This window comes from Somniosus microcephalus, chromosome 14 (genome assembly GCF_052327205.1).
Source record: "Somniosus microcephalus isolate GS21.2 chromosome 14, FLI_Smic_1.0, whole genome shotgun sequence".
Lineage (NCBI taxonomy): Eukaryota > Metazoa > Chordata > Chondrichthyes > Squaliformes > Somniosidae > Somniosus > Somniosus microcephalus.
The window spans coordinates 40,728,710-40,756,430 of record NC_141000.1 but is presented as its reverse complement, the minus strand read 5'-3'; the positions used below and the strand labels follow the sequence as shown (position 1 = coordinate 40,756,430).

Here is a 27,721-nt window from a genome sequence, read left to right as displayed (position 1 = left end):
ATATGTTAATCACTTAATTAGTATGATACTGACACAGGCTCAGTTTCCTTGACATATCTGAACACCAGTGTCTCAAGAGTCTTCAGGATGTCATGTGACATGGGGCTGGATTTTGCCAATGGGGAGCTTTTGGAGGCACGACTCCCACTTGTCGGGTTTTAGTTCCGCCTCCATCAACTTCTGGCCAACCCACGCTATTTTCCCTTGATTGACTTTGTTAAGCCCTACCAGCGGGCTTAGCAGGCCAATTAAGGGAAAGCCGGTTACAGAGAATGTCAGCTTATGACATTTCAATTTTTGACAGATGAATTGTCTCTGTGTAGCTGTCAAACACTGACATTCTCTGTAGTTGGAGGAGTTCTTGAATTCAAGACCTCATCAAACCTCTTTCTTTAGCAGAAATTAGATGGTTGTTGCATTGGAGAATGCAACCGCCATCTGTCATCTCTGCCGCGGAGATGCGAGACTCTCCGCATCCCCAACTCTTGAAGCCTGCAGGAAGATACAAAGGTAAGTAAACTTTTTCCTAACACTTTCCACTTACCTCACAACACTTGCACCCATCACTTACCTTCACAGCACACTTTTGCACCCCTCCGACCCCCTGCTCGCCTCGGTGACCCTGGCGGGGTTCGCAGCCTTCGGGAAGCCTGCACTTGTGTGGGTAAAATGGGGATAATACTCTTATCTGCCTGTTAACTACCTAATCCCCTTCCTGCCTCCAAGGAGACAGGACCCGGCGCGGGTTGGTTACCCGCCTCCTGGCAAGATGGCACGGAGGTGGGTTGGGGCAGGATGGGCACTCGCCCCAGATTCTGTCATTTTCCCAGCAGTCCCGCCTCCATACCCACCTCCCCAGGGCTGGCAAGATCGCGCCTATGGTGGCAGACATCTGCAGCCTTCTAGAAGACCTGCTGGACCAGGTGGCCACGCTGGACCAGGTGGCCACGCTTTACTAGTGGCTGTCAAAGTCACTACCCACCTCAACTTTTTTACATTCGGATCCTTCCAGGGCACTGCTGCAGCAGACATATCCAGGATCTCCCATTCAGTTGCTCACAAATGCACAAGACAGGTCACTGACAGGTTGTTTGCCAGGGCCAGCAATTATGTCAACTTTGCCTACGATAATGTCAGTCAGAATGAGCGAGCACTCGGGTTTATGGCTCTGGCTGGCTTGCCATAGGTGCAGGGTGCCATCGACTGCTCTCGTTTGATTGGAGCGATTGATGTTACAGAGCTGGCCAATCTATCCATGGAAGAACACATCATCGCAATGCCCTGCAACATCAAGCCACTCATGTTTGAGGCGGACTCCTCCATTCTCTCTGCAATTATGGTTAGTGTCCTTGGCCTGTCAGTGCATCGCAAATTTTCTGTTGCTGCTCAATGATTCTCCTTTTCATCGATGGACCCAGGGTACAACATTTGTGTCCAGCTGAGCAGAGCTTGTAGAGGGCTGTGCCCTCCACGTGGACTCTCCACTGCTGTCCCTGCCACCACGATCTGAACTTGCTCACTTGAAGTGTGAATCACCAGGTGAAAAGTCACCTGTTGCAGCAAAATGAGAGGCCTGGGAATTTGAATTCTCGGTACTCATTTAAATGTCGATGACAGCCTTACCATCTGTTCCGGGCGGGATGTCGACATGAAGTGGTGGAAATTCGCACAGCCTGCAGGCGATAGCAGGAAAGTAGTGGGATCGGCTGCTGGGCTGTCCTACCAGGGTCCCCATGATTGGGAGAAGGAGGGCAAGATCGTGGCAGGGGAGGCTTAAGATTTCCTTCTGAGGCCTGGAGGAGCACTCTGGCCCTGATCCACTTTTGCATTGGGTTGGCCTGGTGGGAAATTCACTGCCGTTAACCACTCAGGCCTCAGAGTAAAAATTGATTTTGGGCTCGATGACACCATTGGGACCCGACATGAATATGTTAAAAAGACACCAGCGACTTTGGGAGGACATTCTTGCCGCCTGTTCAGTGGAGCAGGTTAATTAGCAGCAGGCTAGCTTCCGGCTGCATGGTGGATAAGTGACTTGGGTGATTTTACCTGCCTACCTATCCAGTTTCTGCCAGGCCGGCAGGGTTAAAATTGCCCCCAAAATCATTTTACCATGTTGTTCACTCAAGGAGTTAGGTGGAAGGAATTCTGTTGTAAATGTATAGTTAGGCTATATGATGGTTACTTATGTGCTAGTTCATAGAATCATAGAAAGTTACAGCACTGAAGGAGGCCATTTCGGCCCATCGTGTCCACGCCAGCCAACAAAGAGCTATCCAGCCTAATCCCACTTCCCAGCTCTTGGTCCGTAGCCCTGCAGGTTAGAGCATCCCAAGTGCACATCCAAGTACTTTCTAAATGTGGATAGGGTTCCTGCCTCTACCACCTGTTCAGGCAGTGAGTTCCAGAACCCCACAACCCTCTGGGTGAAGACATTTCCCCTCAAATCCCCTCTAAACCTTCCCCCAATTATTTTAAATCTGTGACCCCCTGGTTTTTGACTCCTCTGCTAAGGGAAATAGGTCCTTTCTATCCACTTTATCTATGCCCCTCATAACTTTATACACCTCAATAAGGTCTCCCCTCAGCATCCTCTGTTCCAAGGAAAACAGACCCAGCCTATCCAGTCTTTCCTCATAGCTAAGATTCTCTACTCCCATCAACATCCTTGTAAATCTCCTCTGTACCCTCTCTAGTGCAATCACATCCTTCCTGTAATGGTGACCAGAACTGCACACAGTACTCTAGCTGAGGTCTAACTAGTGTTTTATACAGTAGAAGTATAACTCCCCTGCTCTTGTATTCTATGCCACGGCTAATAAAGGCAAGCATTCCGTATGCCTTCTTAACCACCTTATCTACTTGGCCTGCTACCTTCAGGGATCTGCACTCCAAGGTCCCTTTGTTTCTCTACACTACTCAGTGTCCTACCATTTAACGTGTATTCCCTTTCCTTGTTAGCCCTCCCCAAATACATTACCTCACACGTCTCCGGATTGAATTCCATTTGCCACTGTTCTGCCCACCTGACCAATTTATTGATATCTTCCTGCAATCTACAGCTTCCTTCTTCAGCATCAACCGCACAGCCGATTTTAGTATCATCTGCAAACGTCTTAATCATACCCCCTATATTCAAGTCAAGATCGTTGATATATACACCACAAAAAGCAAGGGACCCAGTACTGAGCCCTGTGGAACCCCACTGGAAACTGCCTTCCAGTCACAAAAACACCCATCAACCATTACCCTCTGTTTCCTGTCTCCAAGCCAGTTTTGAATCCAACTTGACACTTTGCCCTGGATCCCATGGACATTTAACTTCGTGACCAGTCTGCCATGTGGAACCTTATCAAAAGCCTTGCTAAAGTCCATATACACTACATCAAATGCACTGTCCTCATCTACCTCCTTGTTACCTCCTCAAAAAATTCAATCAAGTTCGTCAGACACGACCTTCCCTTAACAAATCCGTGCTGACTATCCTTGATTAATCCGTGTCTTTCTAAATGAAGATTTATCCTGTCCTTCAGAATTCTTTCCAATAATTTTCCCACCACCGAGGCAAGGCTGACTGGCCTGTAATTACTTGGTCTATCCTTTTCTCCCTTTTTAAACAAGGGTACCACATTAGCAGTCCGCCAGTCCTCCAGCACCACACCTGAAGCCAGAGAGGATTGAAAAATGATGGTCAGGGCCTCTGCTATTTCCTCTTTTGCTTCGCTTAACAGCCTGGGATACATTTCATCCGGGCCTGGGGATTTATCCACTCAAGCTGCTAAACCCCTTAATACTTCCTCTCTCACGATGTTTATTTCATCTAATATTTCACACTCCTCCCCTCCGATAGCAATGTCTGCTGCTTCGCCTCTCTTCTTTGTGAAAACAGACACAAAGTATTCATTAAGAACCCTACAAACATCTCCCGTCTCCACACACAGATTACCCTCATGATCTCTAATAGGCCCTACCCTTTCTTTAGTTATCCTCTTAATATATTTATAAAACATCTTTGGGTTTTTCTTGATTTTTCTTGCCAAGAATTTTTTATGCTCTCTCTTTGCTTTCCTAATATCATTTATAATTGCACCCCTGCACTTTCTGTACTCCTCTAAAGATTCTGCAGTATTTAGCCCTCGGTATCTATCATACGCCTCCCTTTTTTTCTTTATCCTACCTTGTATGTCTCTAGACATCCAGGGGGCTCTAGATTTGTTAGTTTCTCCTTTTTACTTTAAGGGCACATATTTGGTCTGAACCCTCCGGATCTCCTCCCTAAATGCCTCCCACTGCTCTGACACTGATTTACCTTCAAGCAGTGGTTTCCAGTCCACTATGGCTAAATCCCCTGAGCTTAGCAAAATTTGCTTTTCCCCCAATTTAGAATTTTTATTCCTTGTCCTTTTCCATAACTACCTAACAGAATTATGGTCACTCGCACCAAAATGCTCCCCCACTGATACGCCTTCTTCTGTAAAGTAAATTTGCTTTACATTTCAAACTTAAAATAAATTCTGATGTGTTGTTCTATTGCTTTCAAAGACTAGAGTGAGATCTTATGGAGATAAAATAAGTCCAGTTGCTAAAAGCAATTACCAAACAGCATTTGCAGTTCATTTCCCAGTCATGTTACTGAAAGCTTACCTTGATCGCAAAGAAAGAACACACACTCAAAGGTATGGGCAGTTGCGTCTCACCATAAAAGTAGTATAAGATATGAAAGTCAAAATAATCTAGGATAAGGTTAAAAATGATGCAAAAACATGACAACATATTACGTAATATCATGGAAAATGTTTCAAACCTGCACTTGTTTTATAATATTTCCTTCAGGATTCATAAGATCTGTCACTAGTTCTTCTTTCTTTGCTTTTAATTCTTTGACCATCAGTATTTTTTCTTCAAGTTCCATCGTTATTGGAGTTCTACTTTCCAGCTGACTAGTCAACTCCTTGTGAGCCAACATTTTCTGACGATATTTATCATATCCAGACAGTAATTTCACATATTTTTCTTCTTCTTCTTGTATAGCAAACTTGAGTTGCAAATTATCTGCATTAAGGCTCCAGAGCTGGGCCTCCAGCTCAGCACAGTGCTGCCGCCGACTTTCTGATTCATTCTCGAAATGGTAAATCTGTTTCTCAGTTGTCCTAAATTCCTGTAAAACAACTTCATTTTCTTTCTCCATTTCAAATAATTGTGCCTGTTAAATAAAACATACATTTTATATCGGAACTGTCGCGAAGAAAACAGTACTTTACGTCGTAACAATGTTTTTAGCAGTAATACCACATATTTAGATATTTAACACAAAGGGTAGACCATTACTAGTGTAATTGAAAAACACCAATATAGCCAAATCCCAGGAATGTTAGTCTGATATTTTAAATGTGTTACACCAACAGTAGAATAAGTCACAATCCAGTGAACTTTTATTACTGGTGACATGCATTAATTAAAAAAAATTAAAACCGAATCTGCATTGTTAAATGAATCGTTAGACCTTGGTGAAACATTACGAACCATCACAAAGCAATACAAATTATGCTTTATTACACTATGGCACAGTCCAATATGTCTAATTAATCTATTTATTACCTTGTAAAAAAAAATGCCTTTTTCTGAAAGAACATACTTGTGGTGAAATTAAGTTATATATTCCAATTGGCACAAGCCAGGCTGGCTTCTACAGGACTAGAATCAATGAAAACAAAATGCAGAAGAACCCTACTGTTACACTTTGGGATTTTTGAGTATTTGTCCACAAAAAATTTGCATTGAAATGTTAGGTTTTTAAAGCAAAGTATATTTTCACAACTTAAGTAAAAGAGCACTGACATAAACAGTACGTAAAATGTTAATGAGCTAAGTATTGAAGTTGTTTCCCCAAAGACCAAAAACAGTAAGAAATGTTAGCCTATCTCAGTAATGGACAAACATCTCATACCCATTGCTCACAGCACAGCACAGGTTGCCTGGCATAGAGCCTCCCTTCTGGTTGTGAACACAGGGAAATAATATTAGGGACAGAAACACACAATGAAAGTCAGCTTTTAAACAGAAATCTGATAGGGTAAACTTTCATGCAGATTTGGAAGGTTAGTACAGGAGGGTCATGAGACCTAGAAATTGGATAAAGCCCGAAAATGGGCGGGGGCATCAAAGTGGTGCAGGCACCACCCAAAATTCATGCTAGCTGCTCATTAAAATATGATTGCAGCACTGATCTCAGCGCTAAACGTGCTGCTGATTGGCTATGCGCTCAAAATGTGTGCCAACATCAGGTGCAGTCCACTGGCCAATAAAGTTTGGCATAGGCTCACTCCACTACTTAAAGGGGAGGTTCTTCATTGCAGAAGCATCTCATTCTCATTCTGAACAGAGCCATGGCCCAATAGCCAAAGGAAAGGCCAAGGAGATTTTCTGATGTGGCACAGGAGGCCTTGGTCCTAGGGGTACAAAGATGCCATGAGGTCCTCTGTAGGATTCGCAAAATTGGACTTTGTATTATAAAGGGTCAAATGGCAGAAGAGGCCATGATTTTAAAGACTGTTTTAAAAGAAGCCCAGAAAAAGGGGCATACAAAATGGCCACCATACCATGTGACCAGCTTATTGGGACACTTTAAAATGGTTCCTGCGCAACCTCAGACAGCTTTGTGGATTCAACCCACAGTAAGTTCTGGAAGCCGTTTGAGAGAACGAAACCAGACCCACACGTATACATATGGATTAGATGCAGATCCAGTCAAGATCGGCCTGGAGACAGAGGCCATCTAAATGCTGACCCAGACAAAAGGGGACAATTTCATATTCATGAGAACAGCACCTTCTTCTTCTGGATGTCGAGTTTGAATCCGGACACCCAGAAGAAGAAGCAGGCACTCGGAGGAGGAAAAAGAACCAAGCCAACATCAAGAAGGCCGTCTCGAAGCCGGCGTCCCGCCCCGGGGAAACACATCGGGAGATCATCGACCATCCCTGGGCTGTTGCCGGAATGAGAGGCCATCGACCCAACTTGGGAGAAGAAACAAAAAAATAAAACCCCAAGAGAAGAAACCTTCCAGCCACCCCGGTTGGAAGGAGAAGAGATAAAAATAAACTGAAGAAGCGATGGGAGCCAACCCAAGGCTCCTCTAAGCAGGGTCGAGCCGACGATCCTCGACCCCGCCGACATCCAGGCCGCCGGTGTCCAGCCGCCCCCGACCCCCACCTCAGGAGAGAGGTGTGGCGCAGCTCGCAGGGGCTCCACGATCCACGTGGAAATGGAAAGCCTGAAAGGATCAAACGCAGACTGGTTCAAAACCTTGCACTTCCTAGTGGGATTGGTGAGCATGTTTCTGGCCCTTCACAATCAGATCTAGATAGGTTTAATAAGGGGGTGGATTTAAGGGTACAATTAACATGAGTTGTTGTCCCTCGATGTTCCGTGTGTTTCCTTATTTCATGATGATCTTTGTAGAATATAAGATGCCTGTATTTGCCTTAGTTAGTACTGTGTCGTTATGATTTGTTTGTGTGTTTTTCCCTCCCATGTACTCTCTTATCTGCTTGCATTTGATTTAATATTTTTCCTTATGCAATAAAATTTCATTTTGTTTCATCAAACTTGGTCTACAAGAATTTTCTCTACATTGTAGTTCCTGCCCCTAAGTCCAGAGTATAGAATCTAAGGGGTGAGTGGGTCGAACCACTCAAGGTTTTACTGTGCAAGAGAGAGAGGCCTCTAGAGAGAGAAACCTCAGGGAAATCTCTCAAGGAAAACCCCTTACACCTCTACCCGTATAGGGGGGCAGGAGGCCTTCAAGGCTGAACACAAGCAGGCTGTGGGAGATCATCGCTCAAGTCATCACTGACGACTGTTGTCCACAGGACCTGGATCCAGTACTTCAAAAAGTTTAATGAGCTCACACGATGATCAAGGTGAGTGAATGCATCATCAAATGCCATTTCTCATCATCTGCACCACAAGCTTCACACACTGCTTAATACACCACACCCCCATCACTCACCTACCAACAATCTCTGGCAATCACCGCTCAGACCTCACCCTCACACATACCACTTCTGTGAGACTAACACTCACATCTCACACCTTGCATACACTGCCAGCTATTCGACCATAGCCGGCTCATCACCCAAACACTGCACCACACTCACTGACACACGTCCCTTTCTCTTGCAGGTAAAGGTAGCACACAACTGCTGGGAGCACCAGCAGACGGGTAGAGGGTAAGCTAGACTTCAGAACCTCATGGAGCTGGAGGAAGCAGGTCTCAAAATAATTGGAGGGGCAGTCAGAATGCGTGGCGAGCAGGGAGGTTGAAAGCATTGCTGCTGCTGATGATATGCTCAGATATAATCTTTCTTCTCACATCTCACTTTCCCCTCATCCCACCATCTCCTCACTTACAAGCTGCTGATGGTGCATGCATGGATATCTTGCATTCCCACCTCTCCCCTTACCACAACCCGGCCCTTGTGTATTTCTCCTGTCAGATACTTAAGAACTGCCAGCAGCCCCACCTGTCCGAAGTGATGGAGGACGACAGTGATAGAGGAAAAGAAAACACACCGGCACTCCACCTGACACTCGCAGACATTAGCTCAGAAAATGGCACTGTGTGTACTTGAGGCGGATCTGCACGTGGTGAGTCACCAGGCACGAGTGGGCTGCAGCCAGGCCTGGGGAAAAGGGTAGCTTGGGTGCCTTCGTGCACGAGTTCTGCTGCACAAGAATCAGATGATGATCTCGATGGGGTGGCCTTCAGAAGAAGGGTGATGGGCATGCACACAGAAATGCTTGATGCAATGGCAAACCTGCCAGAGTCTCTTGTCAGTGTCAAGGAGAATGGAAGAGTCTGGCTCCAACATTGCACAAGGCTTTGCGCGGAGCTTGGAGCCCGTGAATTCCAGGATGGAAATGCTGGTCAAATCCATGAGAGACCTTGTGGACCCAGCCATGATGCTGCATGTGACTGGCAATTCCACAGCTTCCATTGCAGCACAGGTGGAAGCGACCCCACATTTCAGTGCTGCAGTGGAAGCTCAGACTGCTGCCATCGTGGCTGGGTTTACGAGTGTGGAAAGGGGCTTGTAGATTCTCACAACACTCCAGCAGTCTGTCCTCAACAGATAGCTAGGAATGCTGAGGCACTGCCCCGGGGGAGTGGCAATGGCTGCAGCCACTGCATGAGCACTTTGTAGCAGCACTAGATTAGGGAAAGGTACACAAAAGACACACTAAGGGACAGCACAAGGGTGATCAGTTGACTTTGTTCTTTTGATTAATTTATAAATTATGTTTCAAATGTGTGTTGTGTGTCATTTGAGCTTTGTGCCCAGGAGGACGTTGTGATGTTCTGTGACAGAGGGACGGTAAGATGGGGAAGTGGTGAGCAATGGGGATCGGAGGTTTCATTTACTGGAACTGGAGTCTGATGAATCATAGAAAGTTACAGCACGGAAGGAGGCCATTTCGGCCCATCGTGTCCACACCAGCCAACAAAGAGCTATCCAGCCTAATCCCACTTCCCAGCTCTTGGTCCGTAGCCCTGCAGGTTAGAGCATCCCAAGTGCACATCCAAGTACTTTCTAAATGTGGTTAGGGTTCCTGCCTCTACCACCCTTTCAGGCAGTGAGTTTCAGACCCCCACATCCCTCTGGGTGAAGAAATTTCCTCTCAAATCCCCTCTAAACCTTCCCCCAATTATTTTAAATCTGTGACCCCTGGTTTTTGACCCTTCTGCTGAGGGAAATAGGTCCTTTCTATCCACTTTATCTATGCCCCTCATAATTTTATACACCTCAATAAGGTCCCCCCTCAGCCTCCTCTGTTCCAAGGAAAACAGACCCAGCCTATCCAGTCTTTCCTCATAACTAAGATTCTCTATGCCCAGCAACATCTTTGTGAATCTCCTCTGTACTATCTCACATCCTTCCTGTAATGTGGTGACCAGAACTGCACGCAATACTCTAGCTGAGGCCCAACTAATGTTTTATATAGTTGAAGCATAACTCCACTGCTCTTGTATTCTATGCCACGGCTAATAAAGGCAAGCAGTCCTCCAGCACCATACCTGAAGCCAGAGAGAATTGAAAAATGGTGGTCAGGGCCTCTGCTATTTCCTCTTTTGCTTCGTTTAACAGCCTGGGATACATTTGATCTGGGCCTGGGGATCCATGAGGCGCTCAGGGACATTCCGTTTGGAATAGGGATCTGCTGCCTGCCTCCTCCCTTCCTTCTCCTTCTGAGGTGGTCCTAGAACCCGTAGTGCCAAGGACTGCGCCTTCATGCTGGGAAAGTTGTGCAGCATGCAGCAGACCACCACAAAATGGGACACCTGCTCTGGTGTGTACTGGAGGGCTCCTGCCAAGCGATCAAGACAACAGAACCATTGCTTGAGCACCCCGATGATCTACTCGATTATGTTCCTCGTGGCAGCATGGCAGTCATTATTTGACACCTCAAGTGGCGGGGTTAAGGAGGGGAGTCATCAGCCAGGTGTGAGGCTGATTAGGACTAGTCTCTGAGCAGCCACCCTCGGGTTCGACGTGGTGGCTGGAGGATTGCAGGATGAAGGCTTCATGACTGCTGCCAGAATACTGGGCATTCACCATTATGATGCAACAACTGCACATTAGGTGTTTGCAGTTGCAGTACATCTCAGGATTGATATGGTGTGCCCGTAAAGCCACATGTGTGCAATTGATGCCACCCCGCACCATGGGGAAGCCCAATATCCCGACAGTCACATCTGCGCACCTCCTGCTTCTTTCTGTTGAAAAAGACAATGAAGTCCCATCTCCACGTACAGAGCCTCTGAGATCCTGGATGCAGCGATGGACGGCGATCTGGGAGATGTTAGCTATGTCTCCTGGTATATACTGGAAGGATCCGGTGGCGAAAAGATAGAGGGCCACGATGGCTTTGCAGGCCACAGGAGAACCGTCGTCGCCCTGCTCGGAGGCTGTAGGTCTGGTTGCAGGAAGTGTCAGAGTTCTATGGCCACCACCTTGATGAAGAAAAGCCACCCAATACACTGCTCCTGGCTTAAGTACAGGTTGGAGAAGTGCTCCCTGAAGACCCTAGGTGGGCAAGGCATCCTGCTGAAAGAACCTCCTGTTCCCCCCCCCCCCACCTCCGGAGCATCTTGTCCTCTTCTTCGCTGCCTCTGCTCCGTCTTCCGGTCATACTCCAGCACGGGAGGGACTGCAAGTAGAGCCCTCATGACTGGGAGAAAGTGGTGTGAGCAGAACCCTTTAAATGAGAAGCAAGGCATTCTCCACTTGCAGCAACATGCCCATTCAACCACCATCTGCCCCACCTGTGACAGAGACTGTTGGTCCCGCATTGGACTCAGTCACCTGAGAACTCATTTTTAGTGTGGAAGCAAGTCATCCTCGGCTCTGAGGGACTGCCTAAAAAGTACAATTGTAGCAAGACTTCCTTACTCTTATACTCCAACCCCCTTGCAATAAAGGCCAACTTGCCATTTGCCTTCCTTATTGCCTGCTCTACATGCATGCTAGCTTTCTGTGTTTCTTTCATGTGAACACCCAAATCTCTCTAAACATCAACATTTGAAAATTTCCCACCATTTAAAAAATATTGTTTTTCTATTCTTCCTACCAAAGTGAATAACCTCACATTGCCCTACATTATACTCCATCTGCCACTTTACTGCCCACTCACTTAGTCTATCTATATCCCTTTGCTGACTCTGTTCTCCTCACAGCTTACTGTCCCACCTAGCTTTGTATCATCAGTAAACTTGGAAACATTACACTCTGTCCCTTCATCTAGGTCATTAATATACAGGAAACTTTGGTTTATCCGGAGGTTAACTGTCCAGAATGCTCGAGCCACCGGCAAAAATCAGGAGCCGTTTCGTTAGGTTTTTTTTCTTTTCGTTGCTTTTTTTTCCCTACCAGTCAGGCTCTGCAAGGTCTCGCTGAAGCTGTTGCTAAGCTACAGAGACACTTGCAAGGTACGGCCGACTGTTTAGAAGCTGTTGCTAAGCAACAGGGTTTGTTGCCAGATACAGAGCTCAAAATCTCCGTATGTTTCAACATTAGCGCTGGTTTGTCCGGCAGTTTTGATGGGACGGCAACAGCTCGGTCCCGTCGGTGCCGGATAGCACAAAGTTTCCTGTAGATTGTAAATAGCTGAGGCCCCAACACTGATCCTTGCGGCACCCCACTAGTTACAGCCTGTCAACTTGAAAAAGATCAGTTTATCCCTACTCTCTGCTTTCTGTCCATTAACCAATCCTCTATCCATGCTACTATATTACCCCAACCCCATGAGCCCTAATCTTGTGTAATAACCTTTTTAATGTGGCACCTTATCAAAGCCTTTTGGAAATCCAAATACACTACATCCACTGGTTCCCCTTTATCTACCCTGCTAGTTACATCCTCAAAAAACTAATAAATTTGTCAAACACAATTGCCCTTTCATAAAACCATGTTGACTCTGCCTAATCATGTTATGATTTTCTAAGTGACTTGATACCACTTCCTTAACAATGGATTCCAGCATTTTCCCGACGACTAATGACAGGCTAACTGGCCTGTAGTACCCGGTTTCTTCTCTCGCTCCTTTCTTGAATAGGGGTGTTACATTTGCGACCTTCCAATCCGCTTGGACCATTCCAGAATCTAGGTAATTTTGGAAGATCAAAACCAATGAATCCATTATCTCTTCAGCCACCTTTTTTAGAACCCTAGGATTTAGGCCGTCAGGTCCAGGGGATTTGTCGGCTTTTAGTCCCATTAGTTTCTCTAATTATATTAATTACGTTAAGTTCCTCACCCGCATTAGGTCCTTGGTTCCCCACCAATGTGTTGACAAACACTGAAATCTTTATTTTCAACACTTTGCGTTCTTGGTCAGATTTGTGTGCATCTTTGGAAGTGGCTTACTGAGTTGCAGTGAATGGTGAAACCAAACAGCACCCCCCACATAGAAGACTGGTTAACAAAATTGAGGCTCATAGATAAGGAATTGGCTTAAGGGCAGAAAACATGGTAAATGGCTGTTTTTCAGAATGGAGGATGGTGGACAGTGGTGTTCCCCAAGTGTCAGTGCGGGGGCCACTGCTTTTTTTGATAAATGACCTGGATATTGGAATACAGAGTAGAATTTCTAAATTTGCCGATGACACCAAACTTGGGAGTGTGGCAAACAGCGAGGATGATACCAATCGACTGCAACAAGACATAGAAAGGCTATCAGAATGGGCAGACAAGTGGCAGATGTAATTTAATAGAGAGAAGTGTGAGGTGATGCATTTTGGCAGAAGGAAGAGGCAATATACACTTAATGATAGCAAAATACTGCAGATGCTGGAAATCTGAAATAACAGAAACTGCTGGAAAAACTCAGCACTGAATGGTACAGTTTTAAAGAGTGTGCAGGGACAGAGGGACCTGGGAGTTAATGTGCATAGGTCCCTGAAGGTGGCAGGACATATTGAGAGAGTGGTTAACAAAGCATATGAGATCTTGGGTTTCATAGAGGTATTGAGTACAAAAGTAGAGAAGTTATGCTGAACCATTATAAAGTGCTGGTTAGGCCATAACTGGAGTATTGCGTCCAGTTCAGGTCACCACACTTTGGAAGGATGTGAAGACCCTTGAGAGGGTGCAGAGGAGATTTAACAGAATGGTTCTGGGGATGGGGGAATCTTAGCTACAAGGACAGGTTGAAGAAGCTGGACTTGTTTTCAATAAAGAAGTGGTTGAAAGGTGATTTGATAGAGGTGTACCAGATTATGACGGGTTTGGATAGGCTAGACGGGGAAAGGCTGTTCCCACTAGTTGATGGTGCAAGGACTAAGGGACACAGATTTAAGGTTTTGGGCAAGAGATACAAGGGGGAATGTGAGGAAAAACTTTTTTATGCAGCGAGTGGGGATGACCTGGAATTCACTGCCGACAGAAGTGGTGGAAGCAGAGACACTCGGGGAGAAATTTGGTTGTTCGCGCCAGCGATTAGCGCCTAAAGAGGCCGAGAATTGGGGTGTTACGTAATTTTCGGGCGAGCGCAGTGAACCCAGCGCCTCTTGCCATCTTGAGTGGGCTTTTAGCGCCGGCGCTAAATCTTAGCGCCCACTCGCGGGCGCAGGCAGATCATGACGTCATTTCAGTGTGCAACGCCTTTTTGGCGCCCCGGACCGGAAATTCAGTGGCGCACCCCTCTGTTCCAACTGGCGCTAATAAGGACAGCTTCCTGGAATGTTCCCCAGTGGCTCTCGGGCTTAGTGGGGTGCTCTTTAAAGGGGACTGCACTGGTATAAAAGCGGCAGCCATTTTGGGAGCACAACCTATTTGAGATTTACACAGAGTTGCAAAGTTGAACTCTGAGCCATTTCACTAGTGACCCAGCGCTGCCAGCGGACCTTCAGCCTTCATACCATCACCCTGCTGCTGGTGAGCGTTTACACCCTATTTAATTTCTGCTGACCTATTATTATGGGGGCTGCTTTGGAGGGGAACGTCCTGCTGCTCGACCATCTGGAAAGGGCACAGGGACGGAGGGAGAGAGGGCCAGAAATGGCCAGACGGAGGAGGGCCAACAGACGTCGCCACACCAGACCTTACGCTGCCAGGGTATTCAGGCAGCAGTTCTCTTACCTCAACATGTCGGAGGAGCAGTGTGTTAGGAGGGTGCGATTCCAAAAGGAGGTGGTGACTGAGCTGTGCCACTTGCTTCAGGAAGATCTGCAGCCGCAGAGAAGGTGCAGGACCTCTCCGTCGGTGGTTGTGAAGATAACAGTGGCATTGAATTTCTATGCGACCGGCTCCTTCCAGTCAGCAACTGGGGACATTGCCAACATATCCCAGTTTGCGGTGCATAGCTGCATCCAGCAGGTTACAGATGCCCTGTTTAAAAGGCGGCGTCAGTACATATCCTTCAATGTGACACCGGAGAAGCAGCGGGAGCACACAGAGGGCTTCGCGGCAATAGCGGACTTTCCCATGGTGCAGGGTGCCATTGACTGCACGCACGTGGCTTTGCGGGCGTCTGTACAGAATCCTGAGGAGTTCCGCAACCGCAAGGGGTTCCACTCCTTGAATGTGCAGCTGGTCTGTGACCACTGGCAGCTGATCCTGGCGGTCAATGCACAGTTCCCAGGCAGCAGCCACGACGCTTTCATCCTGCACCAGAGTTCAGTCGTTGACCTTTGAGGCCCCGGCTCATCCAGAAGGCTGGCTTCTCAGCGACAAGGGCTATCCACTGTGCCCATGGCTGATGACCCCGCTCCGGATGCCCAGCACCCCTGCAGAAGAGCACTACAACGTCAGCCATCAGGCGACGAGGAACATTGTGGAGCACACAATCGGCGTGCTGAAGCAGCGGTTCCGCTGTTTGGACCATTTGGGAGGAGCCTTGCAGTACTCACCAGAGAGAGTCTCCCACTTCGTCGTTGTCTGCTGCATGCTCCATAACCTCGCCACCCTGCGCACCCAGCCAATGCCAGCAGACATTGAAGGACCAGCAGAGGAGGAGGAGGAGCAGGAGGAGGAGGACCAAGACGGGAGGGTCTGAGAAACTGGAAGGGCTGTCCGTCTGAGGCTGATAAGGAGTCGGTTCTAGGCCCCTCTCACGGACTGCTTGGTGCCATTCGAAGACCAGGAATGGAACCATTCAGATAACCAAAAGCCTATGAAGGCCACAATGATTTGTAAATAGCAGACATGGCCAATGACATTAACACTTTTTGTTTATTTTGAAAACTGTGCTTCCTTCCAACATGACAAAGCAATGGCAACAGAAAGCTTAACTAACACATACGTGCCTCGCACACCCGGGAGACTATCCAAAACATGACTAACATTCAGAACAACATCCACAGCCTTGATTTCTAGAAATAGGACGTTTCAGCAGCACCTTCTACTCTTTCCCCTTTGATGGTGATCTACTTCTCTTGCGAGAACGGCCCCTTCCCTCCCTGCAGCTCCTCCGTAACGGGACCCCAGTGGCTGCATGAAGGCTGGGGGACGCCTGCTGACTGTCCGAAAGCGCAGATGCCCCTGAGGGACGGCCTGGACGGACTCTGGGCTTGGAGGGGCCAGATGCTGACTGCTCCAAATGGGCATGGGTGGAAGCAGTCTGTCCTGCAGGTGATGGCAGCTGCAGTGGAGACGTGCCAGCGTTGGCATCAGGAATGCTGACATCCTGAGAGCGGACACCTGCTCCGTGGTCGGCCGACACACTGGCACTCCGATGGGGCAGCACCGCAGCATGCGGACCAATCGGCTGGTCCACAGATTGCTGGCCTGCTGTGGTGCTGCAAGGGCCCCGGGTAATCCTGCCTGATCCATCGAGGGTGGCAGCAGTCAGTGCTTGTGTGGCCTCAATCTGCCTCTGCATGAGGCCAGCGAGGGACTGCGTGGCAGCACTCAGCACTTGCGTGGCAGGTGCCAGTGCTTCGGTGAAGCCCTGGACAGTCCTTTCCAGTGATGTCGCAACGCCCTGGACAGTCCTTTCCAGCGATGTGCCGACGCCCTGGGCACTCCTTTCCAGTGCTGCCCCGAAGTCTTGCACAATCCTTTCCTGTGCTGCCCCGAAGTCTTGCACACTCCTTGCCAGTGTCTCAATGGATTCAGGCATCCTTGCAACTGCAGCCATCAGCTCAGTGTGCCTGAGCCGAGCCTGGGCGCTAATTTCTCTGAGGGAACGCACCTCTTCTGCGCAGCAGTCATCGTGGCCTGACGCGCCCTCCAGGGAGATGGTTCCCGAACTTCCCTACCCCTCTTGCGCTGCTGGAGGCCGCTGGTTCCTGCAACTGGTTCCTCCTCAGAGCCATCCCCCCCACTCCCTTCCAGGGAAGCACTATCCCCAGTCTGCAGATGGGCTGGCTTGCCTGAGGGTGGGACGGATGGTCCAGCTTCCTCCTGCTCATTGCCTCCGGAGTCAGTGTCCCTGGCAGCTTGCTGGCCTGGCTCCCGAGCTGGTGATGCAGCATCTGAAAGCAGGGAGGTTGAAGAGTGGCTTTAGCGAAAGGACAGGGTGGCAGCAAGGGATGCAAGAGTGCTGCAATGCTCTGACATGGGTCCAGACTGAAAAAGCATGCTGGTGGGGGGAACAAGTGGAAAGAGAGAGTTCAAAAAGGTGATGACCTTACCATCGCTGTGCACAATGGGGTCGGCAGCTCCAGTGGTGACAGGACCACTCATCCGGCCTCCAACAATCTGGTGGACTCTTTCCTCCAGGTCCGTGAGTTCCTGCAGCTGAGGAGGGCCCCCTCCAGTACGATTCTGTTCCCTCCGGTTCCTGGCCAGCTTGCCCTGCAGGAGAAAGGACGGGAAGTTCTGAAACATGCTGCCCTGAGTTGTCATCTCATGCCCCCCCATGGTGGATCAGCCCTTACATTATGTCCTGAGTTGTCATCTCATGCCTCCCCATGGTGGATCAGCCCTTACATTATGTCCTGAGTTGAATGTGCGTGTGCGTTCCCAGAAAGGGCCATGGGTGCTGGCTGACAGATGGCCATTGGGGCATCGCGCACCCTCTGGCCATAAAGTCAGGTGCAGATGGAGGGATGAAGAAGATTGCCAACAAGCCACTCACCCTAACGACCCGAGTGAGATCGTTGAATTTCTTCCTGCATTGCACAGGAGTCCTGGGCGCCACGCTGCTGGAGTTGAATCTTTGACAAACTTCCCTCCAAGCTCTGCGGTACGCGTTCTGATGAGGCCTCCTGCCATTTTCAGGGTACAGCACTGCTTGCCGGCACTCCACTGCGTCAACCAAAGCATCCAATGCCCTTTCGGAAAACCGCTCCGCTCTCTGCCTCACCCTCTCCATCTGGTCAGTTTGTAACGCCTCAGATTGCACAGCGCCGATTTTGAGGCCTACAGGGCGATGAGTCTGGCTGCTGAACCTAAATGACCTGCCCCTTTAAGAGCTGGCCGGCGCCAGCATGTCTCGTGGTCATCGATTATTGACAGCACCTGCGCTGCGCCCGTCCGCCCAGATATTGAGTAGCGCCACCAGGTTAGCGCCTTAGGAGTCCCGTGCAGCGCCTGATTTAACGCCACAATCACCTTCAGGGGCGCAGCAACCCAATATCGCTGGAGGTGGCGATAAGTTGCGCCTGGCGATAAAATTTGCGCATCGCCAATTCTAGCGCCCCGAGCGGGGCTATACCCAATTTTTCCCCCTCAATGTTTTCAAGGGGAGACTGGATAGGCACTTGAGAGAAATAAACTTGCAGGGCTACGACTGGATTGTTCTACAGAGAGCTGGCACGGACTTGATTGGCCGAATGGCCTCCTTCTGTGCCGTTATAACTGTATAACAATGGTGATGAGTGTGAAAGGAATCGGTTGACCATTGTAGGGAAGCTTCATGTTGTTGGTGTGGGGTGATGCCAACCTGGCGCATCGTGTGGCAGCCAACATGTGCAGCGTCAAGTGAAGTAAATGTGGCCATGGTGAGGCCATCCCTAGTGTCCTGGGCAACAATGTGGTCAGGTACTGATGCCCTCTGTCCTGTGCAGCATCAGGTGATTGCAGAGAAGGTTGGTGTGGTTGTTGGTACTGCTGGTGTGCCTGGTGATGCTGGTGTTGCAGCTGATCATGGTCAGATTCTGAGGACCAAGGTGAGAGAGTATAAACCATACCCATGCTGATGGAATAGATGACAGGTGAACTCGAGATGACAGAAGCGTTGTCAATGGTGAGAGAGGTTGTTCCAATGAGGTCTTAATGGATAGAGAGTTTGCTCCAAACAATGGAACCTGCATAAAACTCAATTTGTCTTCCAAATGCAGTAAGCAACAGCTTCTGAGCTTGGAAAGTAAACAGCTAGGAGATGGGAGCTTTTATAGCATATTTCAAGCTGTCACGTAATGACGTGATTCCCGAGCAGTGTGGACCCCGTTAGTGAGCTTGTAAATTCAAACAGTGAGCTCAAAATTGTTGTTAATCCTCTGTTAACAAGAGCATAATGACCTGAATTGCCTTCCCCGCCGCTGCGTGTCGGGTCTGCTCAGTGTTGACAGACCTGACATTTAGTAAAGGCACGTGGCAGCAAGTGGACAGCGGGGTCCCAACCCACTGTCCAAAAAAAAAAACACTTTCCCACCCGACCTGCCATCGATTGTGCCCGCTGACCGCCCCCACTGGAGAGTTTTCCCCAGTTTGTCCAATCGTAACTGTCGACCTGTGTGTTCACTTACCGTCTGAGAAATGAAAGGGGGAGAAATTTGTGTTAGCCAGTAAAGTTAACGGCCGCTGAAAAAGGCCGCAATGCTAACAGGGCAAAATTCATCTTGGGGATGGAGATTGTTGGCACAGTGCTTACCTTCCCAGTGGCGTTGCTGGAGGCATCTGACCCGAAGTTCCTGTGCAGGTGCGGCGTTCGAGCTTCGCACAGCCTCTGGAAGCAAGGCTGTAGAGCTCACAACGAATTGTGGGCAAAGAAAAGACCTGTGAATTAAAGGGGCCATGCCCTCTGAAGTAATGCAAATTCAAATCCAGTGAAACAATGCAGTTTTCAGCCCTTTATGATTTTCAAAAAAAGGAACATTACAAAGTCCCAAATGTGAATACTCAGCTTTCAAAAAATGGGAAAAGTGCTTCAGCACGAATACATATGGCTCAGCAAGCCAGGGAAGGGGCACCCAGGGTCTCGCATGCAGCCCTCCAGGGGGTCAACACTGCAAGACAGGCCCTCTACCCACAGCGGCCAAGAGGCCCTCCAGGAAGAACGATGTGGGAGTACATCACAGAGGCCGTCAGTGCCAGCAGTGTCAACCCACCACCTGACTCCAGTGCCCAAAGAAGCTTCATGACCTCAGACCACAGGTCAAGGTCAGCTAATGCATCTTCAAAAGCCGTCTCCTACCAACTGCACTACTAGCCTCACATACTGCTCATTGCATGACCTCCAATCACTCACCTACCAACAATCTACGGCAACCAGGAGGCACATCTCCCAATCCTAGCCTCACCTCACCACATTGGAGGAGACAGAACGCCCATTCTTGGCAGGGGCATGGCTGAGCCCTTGGCCAGCAGCGGGCCTGAAAGGATACAAGATGCTGGGATACAAGATGCTGGTATCCTCATATGTTATCCTCCTTCTGGCATGTACCTCATGCTTTCCCGCCCTCCAGTCACAACTCCACCCATGTGCGTTCCTCATTTCACACACCCAAGGAATGCAGCCTGCCCAGCCAGTGGATGCCCAAGAGGGAGTGGAGAGTGAAGAAGAACAAGAAGAGGAAGATTGATTTGACACTCCTAGCCACCAGCTCCTCAAGATCAACCAGTAATGCCATTTGCAGTGTCCCTCACTGAAAGTCAACAGCCTTCCACCAGCCATGCTGCAGCCACTGGGGTAGCACTGCGTGACATCAGTAGGATAGGCAAAGGCACACACAGACAGTCACTAAGAGAATGCATATGGGTGATGAGTTGATTTCTTGATGTCACATTTGATGGTAGACTTATATAATTGGATTGCAGGACATTCTGGAGGGGGAGGGTGAACAACCAGTTGTCGTGATGCATGTAGGTACCAACGATATAGGTAAAAAACAGGATGAGGTCCTAAAAGCTGAATATAGGGAGTTAGGAGGTAAATTTAAAAATAGGACCTCAAAAGGTAGTAATCTCAGGATTGCTACCAGTGCCACGTGCTAGTCAGTGTAGAAATAGAAGGATATTTCAGATGAATGTGTGGCTAGAGGAATGGTGCCAGGGGGAGGGATTCAAATTCCTGGGACATTGGAACCGGTTCTGGGGGAGGTGGGACCAGTACAAACTGGACGGTTTGCACCTGAGCGGGACCGGGACCAATGTCCTAGGGGGAGCGTTTGCTAGTGCTGTTGGGGAGGGTTTAAACTAAAATGGCAGGGGGTTGGGAACCTGTGCAGGGAGACAGATGAAAGGGAAGCAAGGACAGAAACAAAAGACAGGAAAGAGAAAAGCAAAAGTGGAAGGCAGAGAAATCAAGGGTGTAAATCAAACAGGGCTACAGTAAATAATAATTCTAAAAGGACTAAGTGTTAAAAAAACAAGCCTGAAGTCTTTGTGTCTTAATGAGAGGAGCATTCGTAATAAGGTGGATCAATTAGCTGCGCAAATAGATGTAAATGGATATGATATAATTGGGATTACAGAGACATGGCTCCAGGGTGACCAAGGCTGGGAATTCAACATCCAGGGGTATTCAATATTCAGGAAGGACAAGCAAAAAGGAAAAGGAGGTGGGGTAACATTGCTGGTTAAAGAGATTAACATTGAAGGAAGGATATTAGCTCTGATGATGTAGAATCTATATGGGTAGAGCTGAGAAATACCAAGGGGAAGAAAACATGAGTGGGAGTTGTATACAGACCCCCAAACAGTAATGCTGAGGTTGGGGATGGCATTAAATGGGAAATTAGAGACGCGTATAATAACGGCACAGCAGTTATCATGGGTAACTTTAATCTACATATAGATTGGGCTAATCAAATTAGTAACAATACTGGAGGAGGAATTCCTAAGAGTGTATACGGGATGGTTTCCTGGACCAATATGTCGAGTAACCAACTAGAGATCAGGCCATCTTAGACTGGGTATTACGTAATGAGAAAGGATTAATTAGCAATCTTGTTGTGCGAGGCCCCTTGGGGAGGAGCGATCATAATATGATCGAATTCTTCATTAAGATGGAGAGTGAAGTAGTTGACTCAGAGACTAGGGTCCTGAATTTAAATAAAGGAAACTATGATGGTATGAGGCGCGAGTTAGCTAGGATGAATTGGTGAACATTACTTAAAGGGTTGACGGTGGATAGGCAATGGCAAACATTTAAAGATCACATGGATGAACTACAGAATTTGGCATAAAATTTTTTAAAAGGTGACTCAACCGTGATTAATAAGGGAAATTAGGGATAGCATAAGATCCAAGGAGAGCACATATAAATTGGCAAGAAAAAGCAGCAAACTTGAGGATTGGGAGCAGTTTAGGATTCAACAAAGGAGGACAAAGGGATTAATTAAGAGGGGGGAAATAGAATGAGTGTAAGCTTGCAGGGAACATAAAAACTGACTGTAAAAGCTTCTATAGATATGTGAAGAGAAAAGGATTGGTGAAGTCAAGCATAGGTCCCTTGCAATCAGAATCAGGGCAATTTATAATGGGGAACAAAGAAATGGCAGACCAATTAAATACATACTTTGGTTCTTTCTTCACAAAGGAGGACAAAAATAACCTTCCAGAGATGTCGGGGAACATAGGGTCTAATGAGACAGAGGAATTGAATGAAATCAGTATTTGTAGGGAATGGTGTTAGGGAAATTGATGGCATTGAAGGCCGATAAATCTCCAGGGCCTGATAATCTACATCCTAGGGTACTTAAGGAAGTGGCCCTAGAAATAGTAGATGCATTGCTGGTCATCTTCCAAAATTCTATAGACTCTGGAATAGTTCCCATGGATTGGAGGGTAGCTAATGTAACCCCATTATTTAAAAAAGGTGGTAGAGAGAAAACGGGGAAGCCTGACATTGGTAGTGGGGAAACTGCTAGAGTCCATTATAAAAGATGTAATAGCAGAGCACTTGGAAAACAGTGACAGGATCAGACAAAGTCAACATGGATTTACAAAAGGTAAATCATGCTTGACTAATCTACTAGAATTCTTTGAGGATGTAACTGGTAGAATAGATAAGGGAGAACCAGTGGATGTGGTGTATTTGGACTTTCAGGAGGCTTTCGATAAGGTCCCGCATAAGAGATTGGCGTGTAAAGTTAAAGCACATGGGATTGCGGGTAAGGTACTGACTTGGATAGAGAACTGGTTGGCAGACAGGAAGCAAAGAGTTGGAATAAACTGCTCTTTTTCCAAGTGGCAGGCAGTGACTAGTGGGGTACCGCAGAGATCGGTGCTAGGACCCCAGCTATTCACAATATATATTAATGATCTAGACGAGGGAACTGGATGCAATATCTCCAAGTTTGCAGACTACACAAAGCTGGGTGGGCGTGTGTGCTGTGAGGAGGATGCAGAGAAACTCCAGTATGATTTGGACAGGTTGGGTGATTATAATGCATCTGCCATGCATCTGCCCAATGTGGATAAATGCAAGGTTATCCACTTTGGTGGCAAAAACAGGAAGACAGATTATTATCTGAACAGCAATAGATTGGGAAAAGGGGAAGTGCAACGAGACTTGGGTGTCCTTGTGCACCAGTCGCTGAAGGTAAGCATGCAGGTGCAGCAGGCGGCTAAGAAGGCAAATGGTATGTTGGCCTTCATAGCGAGAGGATTAGAGTACAGGAGCAAGGATGTCTTGCTGCAGTTGTACAGGGCCTTGGTGAGACCATACCTTGAGTATTATGTGCAGTTTTGGTCACCTTATCGGAGGAAGGATGTTCTTGCCATGGAGGGAGTGCAGTGAAGTTTCACCAGACTGATACCTAGGATGTCAGGAATGACCGGGATGGCAGGAATGACGTATGAAGAGAGATTGGGTCGATTAGGCTTATATTTGCTAGAGTTTAGAAGAATGAGAGGGGATCTCATTGAAACTTATTAAATTCTAACAGGACTAGACACAGGAAGGATGTGCCCGATGGCGGGGGAGTGCAGAACCAGGGGTCACAGTCTAAGGATAAGGGGTAAGCCATTTAGGACTGAGATGAGGAGGAATTTCTTCACCCAGAGTGTGGTGAACCTGTGGAATTCTCTACCACAGAAGGCAGTTGAAGCCAACTTATTAAATATATTCAAGAAGAAGGAGTTAGCTATATTTCTTAAGGCTAAAGGGATATGGGGAGAAAGCAGGGACAGGGTACTGAATTTGGATGATCAGCCATGATCTCATTAAATGGCGGAAAAGGCTCGAGGGCTGAATGGCCTATTCCTGCTCCTATCTTCTATGTTTCTATGTAGAGTTTGCTTTGTGGTGGCTTTTATTTCAACGTCGTGACCAAGAAGACATTGTGATGGCCAGTAACAGATGGACGCTAGGGCATGGGACTAATGTTGAACGAAGAATTGGGGTTGTGGTCATTGGGACCGCAGGTGGATGATTCCATCCCGGATATCCCGGCCACAAAAGGGCTGTCTGGAATGCATTCTTCCATCTGCTTCCTCCTCCTCTGTGTCTTATCATAGAATCATAGAAATTTACAGCACAAAAGGGGGCCATTCGGCCCATCTTGTCCATGCCGGCTGACAAAGAGCTATCCACCCTAATCCCACTTTCCAACACTTGGTCTGTAGCCTTGTAGGTTATGGCACTTCAAGTACATATCCAAGTACTTTTAAAATGTGATGAAGGTTTCTGCCTCTACGATCCTTTCAGGCAGTAAGTTCCAGACCCCCACCAAACTCTGGGTGAAAAAAAACTCCTCAAATCCCCTCTAATCCTTCTACCAATTACTTTAAATCTATGCCCCCGGTTATTGACCTCTCTGGGAAGGGAAATAGGTCCTTCTATCCACTCTATTTCAGCCCCTCATAATTTTATACACCTCAATTAAGTCTCCCCTCAGCCTCCTCTGTTCCAAAGAAAACAACCCCAGCCTATCCAATCTTTCCTCATAGCTAAAATTCTCCAGTCCTGGCAACATCCTCGTAAATCTCCTCTGTACCCTCTCTAGTGCAATCACACCTTTCCTGTAATGTGGTGTTAAGAAATGTGCACAGTATTCTAGCTGCGGCCTCACTTGTGTTTTATACAGTTCAAGCATAACCTCCCTGTTCTTATATTCTATGTCTCGGCTAATAAAGGCAAGTATCCCATATGCCTTCTTAACCACCTTATCTACCTGTCCTGCTACCTTCAGGGATCTATGGACATGCATTCCAAGGTCCCTCTGATCTTCTGCACTTCTCAGGTGTCCTACCATTTAGTGTATTCCCATGCCTTGTTAGCCCTCCCCAAATGCATTACCTCACACTTCTCCAGATTGAATTCCATTTGCACTGTTCTGCCCACCTGACTAGTCCATTGATATCTTCCTGCAGTCTGCAGCTTTCTTTTTCATGATCAACCACATGGACAATTTTTGTATCATCTGCAAACTTCTTAATCATACTTCCTACATTCAAGTCCAAATCATTGATATATAATATAAAAAGCAAAGGACCCAGTACTGAGCCCTTTGGCACTCCACTGGAAACAGCCTCCCAGTCACAGAAACACCCTTCGATCATCACACTTTGTTTCCTGCCTCCGAACTAATTTTGGATCCAACTTGCCACTTTCCCTTGGATCCCATGGGCTTTTACTTTCGTGACCAGTCTGCCATGTGGGACCTTATCAAAAGCCTTGCTAAAATCCATATCAAACGCACTACCCTCATCAACCCTCCTTGATACCTCCTCAAAAAATTCAATCAAGTTAGTCAGACATGACCTTCCCAAACAAATCCATGCCGACTGTTCCTGATTAATCTGTCTTTCTAAATGAAGATTTATCCTGTCCCTCAGAATTTTTTCCAATAATTTTCCCACCACCAAGGTATTCTTGCTCTTTCACTATGTTTATTTCATCCTCCTCCCTGATCGCAATGACCGCATTGTCCCGCTCTTTTGTGAAAACAAACTCAAAGTATTCATTAAGAACCATAACCATGTCTTCCGCTTTCACACACAAGTTACCTTTATGGTCCCTAATAGGCCCTACTCTTACTTGCTCTTTATGTATTTATAAAACATCTTTGGGTTTTCCTTGATTTTACTTGCCAATATTTTTTCATGCCCTCCATTTTAATTTCATCCCTGCACTTTCTATACTCTAAGCTTTCTGGAGTATTGAGTCCTTGGTATCTGTCATAAGCTTCCCTTTTTTTCCTTTATCTTACCCTGTATGCCCCTTGACATCTAGGGAGCTCTAGATTGGTTAGTCCCACTCTTTTTCTTTAAGGGAACATACTTGCTCTGAACCCTCACAATCTCCTCCTTGAATGCCCCCCACTGCTCTGACACTGATTTACCTTCAAGTTTCTGTCTCCAGTCCACTTTGGCTAAATCACCTCTCAGCTTAGTAAAATTTGCTCTTCCCCAATTGAAAACTTTTATTCCTGGTCTGTCCTTGTCCTTTTCCATAAGTATCCTGAATCTAACTGAATTATGATCACTACCACAATATGCTCTCCCACTGATACCTTTTCCACCTGCCCAGCTTCATTCCCTAAAACTAGGTCCAGAACTGCCCCCTCTCTTGTTGGGCATGCTAAAAAAAGTTCTCCTGGATGCATTTTAAGAACTCTGCTCTCTCTATACCTTTCACACTAATTTTATCCCAGTTAATATTAGGGAAGTGGAAATCCCCTATTACTGCCCTTTTTTTGCATGTCTCAAAATTTTCCTACATATCTGACTGTTCGGAGGTTTATACTACAGTCGCAGCAGTGTAATTGCTCCTTTTTTGTTTTTCAGTTCAACCCATATGGCCTCGTTGGATGATCCTTCCAAGATATCCTCCCTCCTCACAGCTGTAATGGTTTCTTTAATCAATATTGCAACCCCCCCTCCTTTTTTATCCCCCTCTCTATCTCATCTGAAAACCATGTAACCAGGCATACTGAGCTGCCATTCCTGCCCTTCTTTCAGCCATGTTTCAGTAATAGCTTTAATATCATACTCCCACGTGTGTATCTGTGCCCTCAGCTCATCTGCTTTATTCCCTAGGCTCCTTGCATTGAAGTATATACCATTTCACAGAAATCACAGAAACCCCACAATGCAGATAGAGGCCATTTCGGCCCATCGAGCCTGCAACGACACATATCCCACCCGATCCCCATAACCCCTACACCAACACATATCCCACCCTATCCTCGTAACCCCACGTATTTAATCCCCCTAACAGTAAGGGTCAATTTATCATAGCCAATCAACCTAACCCGCACATCTTTGGACTGTGGGAGGAAACCGGAGCACCCGGAGGAAACCCACGCAAACACGGGGAGAATGTGCAAACTCCACACAGACAGTCACCCGAGGCCGGATTCGAACCCGGGTCCCTGGCGCTGTGAGGCAACAGTGCTAACCACTATGCCACCGTGCTGCCACGGTGCCATTTAGCACTGCCAAACTCCCTTGTCTATTTTCTAGCCTTTGTTTCCTCAGTCTTCCAAACTCGCTTACTAATTTTCTGCCTTCCATTTCCAGCTTTGCTTCTCTCCCTTCTGAATCTACTCTCGGGTTCCCATCCCCCTGCCAAGCTAGTTTAAACTCTCCCCACCAGCACTAGCAAACCCCGCCATGAGGATATTGGTTCCGGTCCTGTTGAGGTGCAACCCGTCTGGCTTGTACAGGTTCCACCTCCCCCAGAAACGGTCCCAATGCCTCAGGAATCTGAAGCCCTCCCTCCTGCACCATCTCTCCAGCCATGCATTCATCTGCTCTATCCTCCTGTTTCTGTACTCACTAGCACATGGCACCAGGAGTAATCTAGAGATTACTACCATTGGAGGTCCTGCTTGTTAATCTTTTTCCTAGCTCCCTAAAATCTGCCTACAGGACCTCATCCCTCTTTGTACCTATGTTGTTGGTACCGATGTGGACCACGACCTCTGGCTGTTCACCCTCCCCCCCTCAGAATGTCCTGCAGCCATTCAGTGACATCTTTGAACCTGCCATCAGGTTTGAACCTGGAGTCACGTCTGCGGCCGCAGAAACACCTGTCTATTTCCCTAACTATCGAATCCCCTACCACTACTGCTCTTCCACTCTCTTCCTCCCGACCTGTGCAGCTG

At 47.4% G+C, this 27,721-nt stretch overlaps 1 protein-coding gene across 1 annotated transcript in view; it reads right to left on the bottom strand.

Moving 5' to 3' along the window:
• The window catches only part of ccdc122 (coiled-coil domain containing 122), a 127,818-nt gene that overhangs the window by 85,883 nt on the left and 14,214 nt on the right, over window positions 1-27,721 (bottom strand). The window contains exon 3 of the mRNA XM_086007412.1: window positions 4,805-5,203. Coding sequence (XP_085863538.1) covers window positions 4,805-5,203 — 399 coding nt within the window. The remainder of the gene's footprint in view (window positions 1-4,804; window positions 5,204-27,721) is intronic.